The sequence below is a fragment of the Tauraco erythrolophus genome, chromosome 23 (genome assembly GCF_009769465.1).
Source record: "Tauraco erythrolophus isolate bTauEry1 chromosome 23, bTauEry1.pri, whole genome shotgun sequence".
NCBI lineage: Eukaryota > Metazoa > Chordata > Aves > Musophagiformes > Musophagidae > Tauraco > Tauraco erythrolophus.
This window is the reverse complement of record NC_141487.1, coordinates 1,055,315-1,071,469: the sequence shown is the minus strand read 5'-3', so window position 1 is coordinate 1,071,469 and position 16,155 is coordinate 1,055,315. Positions and strand designations below refer to the sequence as shown.

General features: G+C 50.1%; 1 protein-coding gene across 1 annotated transcript in view; it reads left to right on the top strand.

Moving 5' to 3' along the window:
• CCDC30 (coiled-coil domain containing 30) overlaps positions 1-15,031 on the top strand; it is a 45,963-nt gene extending 30,932 nt beyond the window's left edge. Inside the window, exons 16-25 of the mRNA XM_086625638.1 lie at positions 7,417-7,590; positions 7,889-8,098; positions 8,752-8,909; positions 9,456-9,603; positions 10,198-10,319; positions 11,405-11,546; positions 12,433-12,569; positions 12,862-12,976; positions 14,012-14,079; positions 14,786-15,031. Of these exons, the coding sequence (XP_086481764.1) occupies positions 7,417-7,590; positions 7,889-8,098; positions 8,752-8,909; positions 9,456-9,603; positions 10,198-10,319; positions 11,405-11,546; positions 12,433-12,569; positions 12,862-12,976; positions 14,012-14,079; positions 14,786-14,999 (1,488 nt within the window). The 3' untranslated portion in view covers positions 15,000-15,031. The remainder of the gene's footprint in view (positions 1-7,416; positions 7,591-7,888; positions 8,099-8,751; positions 8,910-9,455; positions 9,604-10,197; positions 10,320-11,404; positions 11,547-12,432; positions 12,570-12,861; positions 12,977-14,011; positions 14,080-14,785) is intronic.
• Positions 15,032-16,155: the final 1,124 nt, after the last annotated feature.

The following is a 16,155-nucleotide window of genomic DNA, read 5'->3' as shown; positions in this document are numbered from 1 at the left end:
GCCATCCCTCCAAAATGTCTAAGATCATTAGTCCATAACTCTGGGCTCCATCTGTCATGGCAGTCTTCCAGGGCAGGACAGATGATATGGAGTTCGCTCCCTTGGTAGAGCAGATGACACTGGATGCAGCAGGAGGATGATGGGTAGTCTCTGTTGCATGTGTCATAGAATCATAGAATCATAGAATCGTTAGGGCTGGAAGGGACCTTCAAAGGTCATCTAGTCCAACCCCCCTGCAAGGAACAGGGATATCTCCAACTAGATCAGGTTGCTCAGGGCCTCAATGTGGCATCCAGAGCTCACAGCTGATGTATCTGGTGCAGTCCTTGTCCACGGTCTGCAGGTTGGAGATGTCGATCTTGAGGAAGCTGCTGAGTGTCAGTTGTTGGAATCAGTTCTGGTTCTGTCGAAGTTCATTCTTCATGAACCTGGATGATTCTGAGTGCAGTGTCATTAGGGTAATAGATAATAGCCATAGCAATGATGTCATGGGATACGGCGACAGGGTTATCCGGCAATTAACATCACACAATTCAATTCTTTGGCTATTTTCACCCAACATCAAGTCCTCTTGAGGTACATCGGACTTCCCCATCCTTCTGCATCACCCACCAAGAGCACCCAGGTCCTTGAGCAAAAGCAATCCCACAGATGGGTTTACCTTTACCCGAGGCAGGAATGACCCAGACTGTCTCCCCCAGCATATTCCTAACGTGCACTACAGGGACCAGGGACTTTATCCCCTTCTACATAATGTAAAAGTTCTGAGTGGGCAGGACCAGCTGGATTGGCAGATCCTCTTGTGTTGACAAACCAGGTGGCTTTTGCTAAACGTGTATCCCAATGTTTGAAAGTTCCACCACCCATTGCTCTCAGGGTGGTTTTTAGCAGTCCGTTGTATCATTTGGTCCCCCCGGAAGCTGGTGCACGATAGGGGATGTGATATACCCACTCGATGCCAAGCTCTTTGGCCCAAGCGTCTGTAAGATTGTTTCGGAAATGAATCCCATTGTTTGATTCGATTCTTTCTGGGGTGCCATGCCACCACAAGACTTGTTTCTCAAGGCCCAGAATAGTGTTGTGGGCAGTGGCATGGGGCATGGCGTAGGTTTCCAGCCATCTGGTGGTTGCTTCCACCATTGTGAGCATGTAGCACTTGCCATGGCGGGTTTGTGGGAGCGTGATATAACCAGTCCTAGGCCTCCACATATTTATATTTTAACCAACGTTCTCCATACCAGAGAGGTTTTAACCACTCAGTTACTTGATTGCAGCACATGTCTCACACTCGTGGATAACCCGTGCAATAGTGTCCATGCTTAAATCCACCCCTCAGTCACGAGCCCATCTGTATGTGGCGTCCCTTCCTTGATGGCCTGAGGTATCATGGGCCCACCGAGCTAGAAATTTTTCACCTTTATGCTGCCAGTCCAGATCCGCCTGAGCCACTTTAATCCTGGCAGCCCGATCCACCTGTTGGTGGTTTTGGTGTTCAGTTGCCCGACTCTTGGGTACGTGAGCATCTTACATGATGTACCTTCACAACCAGCTTCTCTACTTGAGCAGCAATGTCTTGCCACAACGGGGCAGCCCAGATAGGTTTGCCTCTGCGTTGCCAGCTGCTCTGCTTCCATTGCCGTAGCCATCCCCACAGGGCATTTGCCACCACCCATGAGTCGGTATAGAGACAGAGCATTGGCCACTTTTCTCGCTCAGCAATATCTAAGGCCAGTTGGATGGCTTTCACCTCTGCAAACTGACTCGATTCACCTTCTCCTTCAGCAGCTTCTGCAACTTGTTGTGCAGGACTCCACCCAGCAGCTTTCCACCTTCGATGTTTTCCTACAAGGTGGCAGGACCCATCAGTGAACAGGGCATACTGCTTCTCATTATCTGATAGTGGGGCCTCTTCAGCACACGTCACCTCCTCCTCTGGTGACATTCCGAAATCTCTGCCTTCTGGCCAGTTTGTGATCAGTTCCAAAATTCCTGGGCAATTGGGGTTTCCTATCCAAGCCTTCTGTGTGATCAGTGTGACCCGCTTACTCCACGTGGCATCGGTTGCATGATGTGTGGAGGGGACCCTTCCTTTGAACATCCAGCCCAGCACCGGCAGTCGGGGTGCCAGGAGGAGCTGCGTTTCAGCACCAACCACTGCTGAAGCAGCTCAGAGTCCTTCATACGCTGCCACTATCTCATTTTCAGTTGGAGTGTAGCAGGCTTCGGATCCTCTGTACCCTTGACTCCAAAACCCAAGGGATCAACCTTGAGTCTCCCCTGGTGCTTTCTGCCAGAGGCTCCAGGCAGGACCATTCTCCCCAGCTGTGGTGTGGAGCACATTTTTAACATCTTGTCCTGCCTGGACTGGTCCCAGGGCTACTGCATGAACTGTTTCTTGTTTAATTCGTTCAAAGGCTTGTCGTTGCTCAGTGGCTCATGTAAAATCATTTTTCTTCTGAGTCACTTGACAGAGAGGGTTTACAACCTGGCTGTAATCTGGAATATGCATTCTCCAGAAACCCACAACGCCTAAGAAAGCTTATGTTTCCATTTTTTCAGTTGGCGGTGACATACCTGTTATTTTACTAATCACATCCATTGGGATCTGACGACATCCGTCTTGCCGTTTTATTCCTAAAAACTGAATCTCCTGTGCAGGTCCCTTCACTTTGTTTTATGGCAAAAGCAGCTTTCAAAACGATCTGGATTATTTTCTCTCCTCTCTCAAAAACTTCTTCTGCAGTGCTGCCCCATATGATGATGTATTGCAGGTGTTCCGAAGCTTCACCCTGTTCCAGTGCAGTCTGGATCAGCTCATGGAAAATGGTGGAGCTGTGTTTCCACCCCTGGGGCAGGTGATTCCAGGTATACTGGATGCCCCTCCAAGTGAAAGCAAACTGTGGCCTGCATTCTGCTGCCAAAGGAATTGAGAAGAATGCATTAGTGATATCAGTTGTGGCGTACCACTGGGCTGCCTTTGACTCCAGTTCATGCTGAAGTTCCAGCATATCTGGCACGGCAGCACTCAGTGGTGGCGTAGCTTCATTCAAGCCACAATAGCCTACTGTCAGTCTCCACTCGCCATCCATTGGACTTACGCACTGGCCATATGGGGCTGTTAAAAGGTGAGCAGGTCTTGGTGATGACTCCTTGACTCTCCAGTTGACGAATCAACTTATGGATAGGAATCAGAGAGTCTCGGTGGGTACGATATTGCCGTCAGTGCACTGTTGTAGTAGCAATTGGCACCTGTTGTTCTTCGACCCTCAGCAATCCCACAGCAGAAGGGTCCTCTGAGAGACCGGGCAAAGTAGACAGCTGTTTGATTTCCTCAGTCTCCAATGCAGCTATGCCAAAAGCCCACCGGTACCCTTTTGGGTCCTTGTAATACCCTCTCTTAAGATAATCTATGCCCAGGATGCATGGAGCTTCCAGGCCAGTCACAATGGGGTGGTTTTGCCACTGCTGACCAGTTAGGCTCACTTTGGCCTCCAACACAGTCAACTGTTGGGACCCCTCTGTCACTCCAGAAATGTAGATGGGTTCTGCCCCTCTAAAGTTTGATGGCATCGAAGTGCATTGGGCACCAGTGTCCACTAAAGTCTTGTACTTTAGGGGGCCTGATGTGCCAGGACAGCAAATCCACACAGTTCAGTAAACTCGATTGTCCCTTTCCTCCACCTGGCCCCTCTAATATTGGTTATCATATCCATAACTCACTTCTTGCGCAGGAGGATCAACAAGATTAGAATCAAGGAAAGGACTGTGAGAAGGATTAGCTCTCCTACTTGGTCTGAACTTCTCACTGGAGACTGGAGCAAGGAAAGGATTAGAAGTAGGATTAGGTCTCCCACTTGGTTTAGGAAACCATTCACTGGAGACTGGAGCAACAACTTTCCTGGAACAACTGGAAAAATCCCTATTTCTGGTTGTGTTTCCTTGCAACTGGCGTACCCTTGCCTCTAGGACTGAGGCGGGTTTTCCATCCCATGTTCTCATGTCTTCTCCATGATCACGCAGGTAAAACCACAGCCTGCCCTGTGGTGCACACTGTTCTCTTGAGTAGAGGAATGCTTGCTTCCAATAGCTGAAACACTCAGCCACGCAGGTGGGGAGTAGGACACTTCTTTAAATTGTCGGGACTCCTGGGACAGTTTCTCCACGGCCAAGATGCTGGCCTGTGGGGAAGTATCACTTCATAATGCCCGAGTTGGGTAACCACATCGCCCACGGGTGGTGCGTCTTCTTTGAGATCCATCACTGCCAATGAAGAAGAATATGATGGTGGCGCGCTCCGTAGAACTTTCCACCACGTGAGTCATGTGCACTGGACTTCATCCAGATCTTTGGGTAACCTCATGTTTCTCGGGTCATAATAAATAACCTCCTGCACAGCTAGTTCCCTCAGGTACTGGATACCTCTCTTGATGTTGACCCACTTGCCTGGATTACATGAAATCTCTTCCTTGAAGGAATGCCTTTCCCTTACACCTGCCAGGAGCCATCTCCAGAGGCTGCAGACTTGTGTCCATTTTCCAGCTGCTTTATCAACGCCTCAGTCTCTAGCGAGGGATCCCAGCTGCCTGGTTTCTCTACTGTCTAAATCCTGTTGTCCCGGCACGCGAGCAGTCAGGTGACAATGTGCTCACCTTGATGGCAGCTGTAATCTTTTTGAACATTTCGCAGCTCATTCAGGGATAGGGATTGGGTGGTTACCATCTCATCTATGAGATCTTCCTCTCTCTTCTGCTGAGTTCTTCCTCCAGTTGTTGTGACGGCCCTGCTCCAGAATAGCCTGCCTCCTCCTCTTCTTCCTCTTTTTCTGTCTCCGGTTCTGTCTCCTCTCTCTTCTGCTGAGTTCTTACCTGGGAGGAAGCCCAATGTTCTTCTTCTCTTTCTCCTGTTGTCATGATGGCCCTGCTTTAGAGTCATCTGCCTTCTTCTTCCAGTTGCCACGATGGCCCTGCTTTCTCCTCTTCTTCCTTCCCTAAACACGCTGACTTCCGTGTACGTTTCCTCTTCCGTATGAGGGCAACTGATAACGGCACAGACCACGCGATGCCTCCCATTGGGGTTTGAGTAGCCACCGTCCTTCTTGTCGGGGTTCGAGCAGGCGTAGCAGGTGCCAGGGTGTGAGCAGCTGCCGTGTTTGCCACGGGGGTTTGAGTAGCCACGGTGCCTGTTGGCAGGGTTTGAGTACAGCGCCTGCGTTTGCACCGAGCACCCGTAGCAGAAGCCGGGGTTTGAGCAGCTGCAGTGCTTGTAACCCTAATTATATCCATAATTAGACATCCATTCAGGAGACTTTGCAACTGGGTTATACTGGTTTGACCATCCCAACGATATTCAACGTTCTCAGAATTCTCAAAAGCTTTTGTAAATGATCTGGAGGGAGAGGGGAATGTGAAGGGAGACGTCTCCATGATGTATCCGCTCTCTAAAGGGAAAAAGCAACTGGTGTAATTGGCATCCATACTGGCCAGGTGGCACTTAAAGTTCAGAAACGAAGGCCACATGGCCACCCTGCTCTGCACCGCTGAATACAGAACAGAATTGGTCCCAACACCCACGATTTTGTCAGCACCACACAGCACAACGCAGCAAGACTCTTAATCGGAAAGATAATATCTTTCATCCCGACGGGAAACTGGATCAATTCCCACAAACAGCACACACGGGAAATAAGGTGCTAAATAATAAAACTCCAAAACCAACTCTGAGAGCACATAAAACAACATTCCGGCCAGCGACATCCAAGGAAACATCATGAATGTTTATAGCAAATTTGTTTTGACACACTCCAGTCAAATTTATCCTTATCTCAACACTTTGAGCCCCACATATGGCACCAGAAAAGGACTGTCGTGGTTTAACCCGGCCAGCAAATAAATGCCACACGGCCGCTCGCTCGTCCTCCCCCACCCCCAGGAGATGGGGAAGAGAATTAAAGGGGAAAAGGGAAGGAGACTCATAGGTTAAGGTAAGAACAATTTAATAATAATAATAAATTAAAAGTAATAATGATAATAATATATATACAGACAGATGATGCACAGTGTAATTGCTCACCACCCAGAGACCAACGCCTGTCCCATCCTGGCAAGCGATCCTGAAGTAGATAAGTCCCAACACTGCAATCCTGGATGAGTGAGAGGCCCAAAAAGACAGGGGGGTGGGCAGGGAGATTCCAACTCTGGACTCCGAGAGTCCAAGAGAAGAGAAAAGACCGAGAGAGCCCCCCCAGAAGAGAGATTCCAACTTCCCAGTCAACCCTCATCTACATACCGGGCATGGCGTTGCATGAGATGGAATACTGCATTGGCCAGTGTGTCCCTCAATCCTAAGTCTAAATTCAAATCCTAAGGGGACTTGTGAGCCCTTTGTCCCGGCCATGCTCCCCCCAGCCTGTAGTGCTCCTGGAAACTGGCAAAAACACGGGAAGCTGAAAGGTCCTTGATGTCTCAGTGCCAACTATAGCAGCATCAGTGTGCTGTCAACATTCTTCTCATAAGAAATCCCAAACGAAATCCAAAACAAAGAGCTCTTCAAGCTACTAGAAAGAAAAACTAACTCTGTCCTAGCAGAAACCAGGACTGGAATTTTTTCCGGTGATTTCTCTGAGAAGTGAAGCTTGATCTTCAGTGGATTTTATCTGGTCCCAAGAACAGAGGGTGAAGGTGCAAAGCGGGAATGCCGATTGACAGATGGCTGAAAGCGACGCTGGGAAGAAGGGCTTTGATATGGCAAACATGGGAAGCTCCTGATTTGTAGCTTCGAGCTGCGGAGATTTTTGGGACTCCAGCACCAGCTCTGCAGAGAGCTCGCCCACCTGTACGCAGGGAAAAAGCAATCTGCCTTCAGCAGAGAGGTCTGACATCTCCGTGAAACTCAATCAAATGCATGGATCGAGATCACATGAAGCTCAGTGATCTTCTGGAAGCCATCACAGACCATCAGTGACCACCTCACAGTGTCCAGGCCACTGTCACGTTGTGCCGGTGTGTCTGTGACTATACCACTGCCGGGACCCGCCGTGTTCCTGCCACCTCTGGGAGTTGTGGCTGGATGTACCACTCCTGGCTTAGTTGCCTTAGTGAGACTCTGGCACACGAGCTAAGAGCAAGCTGGGTGGTTTTTCTTTTGTTTGACAGGTTTGTTTTAACAGGGATTTGCTCCCTCATCCAGCTCATGGCATCTTCTTTCTCAGCCTCAAGAGTTGTTTCAGCTTCTCTGGGAGGATGGACAGGACAGGGAGCGGGACATTATGCGGGGCAGAAGAAACGCTTGCCTGGCTTTACCCATCTTCCTAGTTAAAGGAAGTCCTACTGGCATACCTCTACTTCTCTTAATTACCGGTCTTTATCTTTCCTTGCAGTTAATTTCCATGTCACCTTTGTGGTTTGGCTGTTCCCGCAGAGTCTGTCCGACGAGAGATTCCAGCAGCAGGAGGAAAAAATGCAGCAGCTGCGGCAGGACTTGCGTCGCGTTCAGAACTTGTGCAGCTCAGCCGAGAGGGAGCTGAGATACGAAAGGGAGAAGAACGTCGACTTACAAAAGCAAAACCTCTTCCTCCAACAGGAATGCACCAAGGTAGGAAGAGAGCAGGGAGAACTGCTTGAAGAGAGCGTGACATCATTTTACAAGCTATGGGAGGTCTGAGGTGCTGATTTCAACTGACTGGACCTCGTTTACGTTTGACTGTCCAGTACCTGGGGCTCTCAAGCGTGCTCTGTCTCAGCTACATGGAAATTGCACTGTACTTGCTCCATGTATTTCTCTTTTATTCCTGTTCATTCTCTGGCAATCCCATTGCCCCTTTCTTAATCAAGACATTTCGGATGAGGTATGTTGAAGCTCAAACTTGATTTCTTCTTCTTTTGAAACCCAGGTCAAAGCTGAGCTGAAGCAAGCCCGGGCAAAACTCTCGGACACAACCGAAGCATGCTCCTCTCTCTCAGCACAGTGGCAAAAAAGCCAGCAGAAGGTCAAAGAACTCGAACAAGAGCTCTTGAAGTGCTCCCAGGCTGATAAACTGCAGAGCAGTCTGCAAGAGAAACTTGCACAGGAGAAATCCAAAGCGTGTGACGCGCAAAAAAAGGTAACTCATCAGTGGGGGCGAGGTTAAGATGTTTTTAGCAGTTTTGTGGAGCTGTTGTTCAGGGAAGAAAAAGCATTAGCAGCTCATGAATGGGTTCCCTGAAGCCCATTTGACTAGTCCGTTCTGAGACCAGTTGGCTGAATATTTTAGGAAAAACGTCTGGGATTAGTGGGAGCATAATCAAGACAACAGAAGCCAAATGTGATGGCTCAACTCCTGTCTGTAAAGCTCAATGCAGCTGAAAAATACCAGTAGCAGGGCTGGCGGGTGCAGGGAGCCCAGGTCACGTCCTTGCCGAGGAGATGTGCTGCTGTTTGCTGTCTGGGGAACTGCAAAAGCCTGTGTTTTCCACGGCATCGATTCTGCCACGTTCCTGCACTAATCCTTGGATTTGGTTTTGAGGCGTGCAGGATCAAATTAGGTGCAAAAAGGATTGTTGCCAATTCATGGCATAGTATCTGATGCAAAATCTGGTAGCCGTTGGAAAGGTTTTACTGGGAATAGACTTTGACACAAGGACATGCGGAAGTACTTTCGAGTAGAAGCAAGCACATCTTTCATTCCTATGACTCAGATACTGTGGGATCTGATCTGGATTCAGATACTGGTTTATAAATTCCGAAAGTTTAACCCGTGTCCAATTTTAATCCGAGATTTCAAAACTCCAGCAAAAGCTGAAAGATTCACAACACCAGCTCCTGCTGGCAGAGGCCCATGTTTCAGACAAGAAACTCCTGGAGGAGGAATTGAAGGAGGCCCGAGAAAACGAAGCTCGCGTGCAGCAAGAACTTCACGAGGAGCAGCTGAAAAGGTACCCAGAGCTGGGCAGGGCCTGGGCTGCGTGCAGAGGGCAAGTGTGTGCCAGCGAGTGCTGCTGTGCCAGCCCGCAGCTACCTCCTGCAGCTCCCTGGCTGGCCCTAGGTGGGCTCAGGGAGTCACTGCACCACTGGTTTCACCTCCTAGCTCTACTTTTGACCTGTCAGCGTCCCTGGCAAAGCTCCACAGGATCCCCTTTTTATGAGATTTAAAAGATTTTTGGAGACTTCAGCGGCCTCAGAAGGTGCATGACCCCTCCAGCCAGCCCAGTGATCTGGTTTACACTCTGGATGCCAGCAGTCCCCTTTCTCGTGCAGCTGGGATGGATCATCCCAGATAACATCACACACCCTTTCACGTGCCACTGGGACATGGGGACAACCAGGATGTGCTGATTTCTTTCTGCCCTCAGCATTGCCCAGGGCAGGTGCAGGACCGGTGTGAGGTTGTGTTTAGATCACAGTGAGGCTTGAACTCACGGTGGCACATCACGGGCTGGCCTCCGCGTCGGTGTCTCACTGTCACACCAACATGTTTTCAGGAAGCTCCTAGAGCAGCAGGTGGAGGAGCTGCGGCAGCAGCTTCGGCATTCGCAGGAGACGGAGGCGTCGCTGGCCAAGATGCACGTGGAGCTGCAGGCCAAGACTCTGCATGTCCTGGAAGACGAGAGGAAAACTGACTCGAGCGAGGTGAGCTGCAGCACGGACGGGTCCTCATCTCATCACCCAAGAGGATGCTGTGCTGGTGGCTGACTCCAGATCAGACCACTGAGCTCTAGAGGGAAACGGGACCATCCTAGTGTGAAATCTGTACCTGGGAACTGCTGAAATAGGGTCAGATCCAGCCAGGTGCTGAGCCCTTGCAGATCCCACTTGTCTAAACAGGAGCTGGAGGAAAAGCACCATCCCATCTTGCATAGGTTTCCTGGAGATATGCAGCTCTGAGGGAGCAGAAGGAGGGCTTGATGGCGTCTTCCCCTCTCCCTTCCCCTTTTCTTGCAGAGCACGGAGCTTTCTGCAGGAAAATTTTGGCAGAGTCCGCTGTCTGGGAGGATGTGTTACCTCTCTGCCCTGTGGAAGCCATCAGCTCCCCCAGCAGCGCAGAAGTCCACACTCCCCTTTCTTTAAGGGGAAGAGGCAGTGGTCTTGGAGGGCAGAATGGTTATCTGTAGTGGGAACCACTGGGATTTATGACAGAGCAGCTTTGGAGACCAGACTGAAACGAGGCAGAGGGACCCCTGCCGCTGAGGACATGCACACAAATAAAATATAGATGTTTTCCAGCACCTCCAGTGTCAGAAGGAGAACCAGAAGCTTTCAGAGCAACTTTCACTGCTGAAGGAGGAAAACAAAGCCCTTTATGAGGAAGGAGTCCGTCTCCTGAACCAGAAGGATCTGTATGTCAGGTAACGACTGAAGCAGCAGGGCAGGGCATGTGTAGACACAAAAAAACCTACCCAGAAATTGCTCCTTACGTGCCTGGCAGTGACCCTGGCTCTGACAGCTCTGTAGCCTTTCTTGTCTCTCCTGCCCGAGGCATTTAGCAGGGAGGGATCCGCCTTAGCCTGGCACCCGGCGTGCAATTACGTGGCATCACGTCTGCTGTGTGTTCTCCTTGGCAGCTGAAGGTGGCGCAGACAACGAGGGGTGCCTGGGGGGGGCTGTGGGTGCTGCTGTTTAGGGTCTGGCATTGGCAGAGGTGCTCCGCAGAGCTGCTTGTTGCTCTCCAGAGCACTTTCGATCTAATTTGAAGTACAGTAGCTTTTTTGTCGTGAGTTTCGAGCAAATGTGGACAAACATCCTTTATATGGTAGAGATTTCTCTTTTTTTGACGTCGTTTTCCCTTCTATCCCAGCTGGATAAAAATAAACAAGAACATTGCCCAAATGGGACAGGTTTGAGGGGAAAAGTAATGACCACCAGTCTCAGTAGAGACAAATATTTAACCCCAGTGTTGCAGCTCCAAGAAGCACCCACTGAAGTAGCTCTTTCTGCAGCCTGTTTGCCTGACCTTTGCTGTTCAGGATTCTTTGTCTGCCTTTTTCCCCTTAACCACCCACATCTCCACCCAAACAAACAACTCACCCTTTCCCCGTGACTTCCAATTTTGGTGACTTTATAACCAAATAAAGTTGCGTTATGTTTGGTACGAAGAGCTGAGAGGGGCGAGTGCACGGATCTGTAAAGCTGGGAGTCAGTTTTGGGAATGCTTCGGGTCCTTTTCCCTCAATCGATTTCCATTTGGTTGACACTTAACAATATAACCTTTGCAACAAAACCACCCCCGGACTGATCAGTGGAAGACATAGTCCGGAAGGTCAGTGTATCGTTCCACCTTTAGCTGCGCGGCCAAAAAGGAGCGGGGAGATGGCTGAGGCTCCCAGTTCAGGCTTTGAAGAGCCTGAGTAAATACAGGACATCTCCTGCCTTGCTCTTGACCCAGAACACAGAAGCTTTTCACAGCCTGATGTTTGCGTCTCTGCCTCCTCAGGAAATATAACGAAATGCAGCTCCGCCACAAAAACAAGATCCGCAGAGCCAAGGAGACCTTTATCCACGAGGTGAAGCAAAGGGACAGCAGAATTAAGCAGCTTGAAAATGAGCTCAGCGAGTCAAAGCTCCAAGTGGAAAAGGTGAGAGAACACATCAAGGGCTTCTCCTGCAAGGGAAGGCAGGGGAGTTGGGGTTGTTCAGCCTGGAGAAGAGAAGGCTCCGGGGAGACCTTCCAGCAGCCTCCCAGTACCTGAAGGGGCTACAAGAAAGCTGGAGAGGGGCTTTGGACAAGGGTGTGGAGTGACAGGACACGGGGCAATGGCTTTAAACTGAAAGAGGGGAGATTTCAATGGGATCTAAGGGAGAAATTCTTCCCTCTGAGGGTGGTGAGGCACTGGAGCATGTTGCCCAGAGAAGCTGTGGCTGCCCCATCCCTGGAAGTGTTCAAGGCCAGGTTGGATGAGGCTTTGAGCAACCTGGTGTAGTGGAGGGTGTCCCTGCCCATGGCAGGGGGGTTGGAACTAGACGATCTTTGAGGTCCCTTCCAACCCAAACCATTCTGTGATTCTAAGTTTAGGAACAGCTGATGTGCAGGCAACAGGATTGCAGTGTTAAACAACCAGACAGTCGGAGCACGGAGCGCTCTGCCTGATGTGCTGCTCCTGCTCCTTGTGCAGGACTGACACTGCCCGGGGAAATGGCTGGCTGTGCCAAGGGGCATCGGCCCATCCTTGTAGGAACAAAAAGCGAAAAGGAAATTCCTTTGGGGGACCTCGGGGGAACCTGTGTCCTCAAATCCCATTCAGAAACTGTCTAAGCTCCATCTTCTTTTGCCTCAGAAAGATTAGTGCTGGGAAGTGCCCCAAAAGCCTCTTTTTGGGGTGTGTTACATCGAACAGCGTGTCACTTCTAGGAGCGACCGTGCTTGGTGGTGACCCCTTTGGTAAAGTGCTCTGAGGTTTACAGAGGACAGAGAAGGGTGAAGCGTAACCGCTGGTTGTTATTTCCTTCTGCAACACTGCTCAGGGGAAGGTGCTGATTGCACAGATCACTGCCGAGAATGAGAAACTGCTCCAGGAAAGAAGACGGCTCCTCCAGAAGGTAACCGACCAAGAGGAGACCCCTTGGAGCAACCGGTCTACAACTGCCACCCTGCAGAGCAGGTAGGCACTTAATGATGTCCACATCCCTGGGAGCCTGCCTCTTCCCAGCACTTCTCCAGTTTTATGCCTAATGCTCTTAAGAAATCCAGAGGAAAGCCCGAACTGTGCCCCAGTCATTAGTGTTGTGGCTTTTAATTGCTGTGGGATGTCTCCTTTCCTCATCAAAGCCCTCAGCATACAGCTGAAGGCTGTGGAGGCCAAAGGGTCCGAGGTTGAAAAAGAAAATGCTCCTTGTTTTCTGTAGCGTGGCCAGAAGGAAAATAATTCGTGCCTTGTGTGTGTGACATGTCAGGGTGAAGATCCTGGATGAGGAGAACGTGCGGCTGCACGAGAGCAAACTCCAGCTCTCTGGCCACGTGCCCACCTCGCAGCGCGTGCCGAGGAGCATCCATGCTTCCAACACGGAGGTGAGACTCTGAGAGGGCTCGGTCTCAGCAGACAGGTTGCAGGAGCTGATGCCTCCTCCAAATGAATCATGTCAAGCTCGAAGGGACCCATAAGGATCATCGAATCTAACTCCCTGCTCCTCGCAGGACTTCCTAAAACTAAACCGTATGACTAAGAGTGTCGTCCAGACACTGCTTGAACTCTTGAATGAGGGTTGGTATTTGTAGCTGCAGCTGAGGGTGCAGGAGAAGAGCTCAATCCTTCCCTTGGCATGGAAAGGGGCACCAGACACACATTGTCGATGAGGAGGGACTTTGTGGGGAACTGAAAGCTCAGAACACCTCCCACAGCAGCCCCGTCCCCAAGCTGCTGTGAGATGAGATCCTTTTCACAAGGACACACGTTTCCCTTTGCCTCTTTTGCAGATTTAGAGTTGTTAAAAGAGCTCAGTTCTAAAGTTAGCTCTAAAATTAGGAGAAATAACCCAGAGCAGCGTGGTTGGGAATGTTACTCCTGTAAGCCAAAAAACCTCAGACCAAGCTGACCGATGATCTCCACTACGTGGAACTGAACGGAGATACGCCTCACCTAAAACTCAGTTCTGGACTGACCAAGTTAATGAAGAACTTTGGGGGGAGAAATGGAGAAAAATCCAGGAAAGTCAGAAATGGTGTTTCAAGAACTTTTCAAATAGAACAGGAGGATTTGGAAGCTTATTGGTACATTTTGAAATTTGGAGGGAACCCAGTTTGTTTGGAAATGAGCTGTTAAGCATGAAAGTCCTGTTTGGGGCCTGGCAGAAAGAGCTGTTCGTGTGTTCCACTGTGGTTTCTTTCTTTCTGGTTGTTTCACCTAGGCTAGTTAAGCAGTCCGTTTTTTTTTCAGTTTAAATTCAGACCCAAAAGACAAATCTATGATTAGTACCTCTGTGGGGCTGGAGTTCCTGGGGACAACTGCCAGTGGAGCTGAGGGCACTCTGAAGATCATGACCATATGTTGAAATTCGGGGTCTGACATGCACCTTCTCCTTTGAAAGTCTCTGTTCCTCCTTCCAGGACTCGAAGAGTGTTAACTTCTCCGAACGCCAACGACAGAGTAAGGTGTTGCCATCTCCCCGTACCAGGTACCGTGGGGTAAAAGCAGGAGGCAAGGAATGCCTCTCTGCTTGGGGTGAGGGAGAAGTTGAGCTTTTTGGCTGCTCCACTCTGTGCTTTCACCTCCGAAGGTCTTTTTTTTGTTGTTGTTGTCAAATTATAGGGAAAATTGTGTTAAAAAGACTCTGAAACTAATGGGATAGAGAAGTAATGTTTTCAAACTATGTCGTGGAACACTGTGGGATTGAGAAATCGGCTCGGTGCCCAGGGGTTTTGGAGGAATGTCTTTACACAAGAGGTTACGAGGCTTAGAGGACCACTGCTGCCCGGAGCTCTGTGTCCCACGTCCCAGGCTATGGGGCAGGAGGGGGTCTGAGCTACTGCTCCACCGGTGTAGCCAGGAGCACCACGATGTGTGCCAAAACAGGGAAGGGGAAGGCAGAGAGACTCTGCAACCCCGGTCCCTGCTTGCTGGAGACCCAGCACGGCAGGCTTGGTTACAGCCTTCGGGTGCTGTTGAGAGTGATGGACAGTCTGAGTAGGTTCTGGAGCAGATGAAGGCCATCAGCTGCTTGGCTGGAGGAAGAGTATCAGAGCCTTAGCCCATGCGAAAGGCACTGACCATCACCCCGTGCTGCCTCGCAGAGATGCTGGGAGGAGCGTTGGGGCTGTGTAGGTGGCAGACGGTCAGATAAAGTTTGCAGAATGACTTAAGAGAGAAAATTTTGTTTTCAGCTTCCCGTCACGAGAACTGCCAGACTCTCTCAGCACCCTGAAGGCCACGCAAGACACAAAGCCTGAAGGAGAAGCTGAAAGCCAAGACTCATCCTTTTGCTTATCCCCCTCTCAACCTTCTGAGATTGGGTACTTAAATGTAGTTTCACCTGGAGACACCACAGCCTCCCAGCTGCAGGAGGAGAGTCAGAGCATCAGCTCTGAGAACTTCTAAATGAAGAAAGTTGTTTGTAAAATATTAGTTGGACTGCAAGGTTCTGGGCTCCTGTTGCCATGGGATGACAAGGACTGCAGGGGGAGAATTGCCAAACGGACTGACCTGGTGTATTTCTGTGATATATTTCAGCTAAATTATTCAACAGCCTTTTTTTTTCCAACTTCCCCAACTGTAAATGTGTGTGATCCTACCTCCACCTGGAGGCTGGAGTTTGTAGATAAACTCAGTAAAGTGGGAGAGCGGTGGGGTGAAGCGTACCTTCCTCTGAACCCTAATTCCTTCTCCAGTCAAAAACTACAAGCTTTGTAAATAAAACTTGGAGACATCTTCCATGAAGATGATCCGAGGGCTGGAGCACCTCTGCTATGAAAACAGGCTGAGAGTTGGGGCTGGAGAAGAGAAGGCTCCAGGGAGACCTTCCAGCAGCCTCCCAGTACCTAAAGGGGCTACAGGAAAGCTGGAGAGGGGCTTTGGACAAGGGCGTGGAGTGACAGGACACGGGGCAATGGCTTTAAACTGAAAGAGGGGAGATTTCGATGGGATCTGAGGAAGAAATTCTTCCCTCTGAGGGCGGTGAGGCACTGGCACAGGTTGCCCAGAGAAGCTGTGGCTGCCCCATCCCTGGCAGTGTTCAAGGCCAGGTTGGATGGGGCTTTGGGCAACCTGGTGTAGTGGAGGGTGTCCCTGCCCATGGCAGGGGGGTTGAAACTGGATGATCTTGAAGGTCCCTTCCAACCCAAACCATTCCATAATTCTATGATTCCCTTCTGCTCTCTCTGATCCCGTCTGCTCTCTGCCATGTGCCCACTTTTCTTTGTTCCCCTTGGTCTGTGCACATGAAGGAAGACAGAGGGGATGAGGGCAACCAGGCCTGCCAAGTATGTGCTCTGCTGGATAACAGCATTTTTTTTTCGGATCGCGACCTGTTGTTCAATAACAACCCTCCCAGCTCCCTTTTTCAAGGTGACGTTCTCACAGCTGAGTCCAGCTTGTAATTACATCTGTTAAATAACAATCCTCCCAATTCCCTTTCTCACAGCTGAGTCCAGTTAGTAACTTTCTGGCGTGGCCCTACACGGACCATCATCTACAATCCCCTACACGTACCACCGTGTGGTCCGTAGCTGGGACACAACGGTATTCCACAACCCGT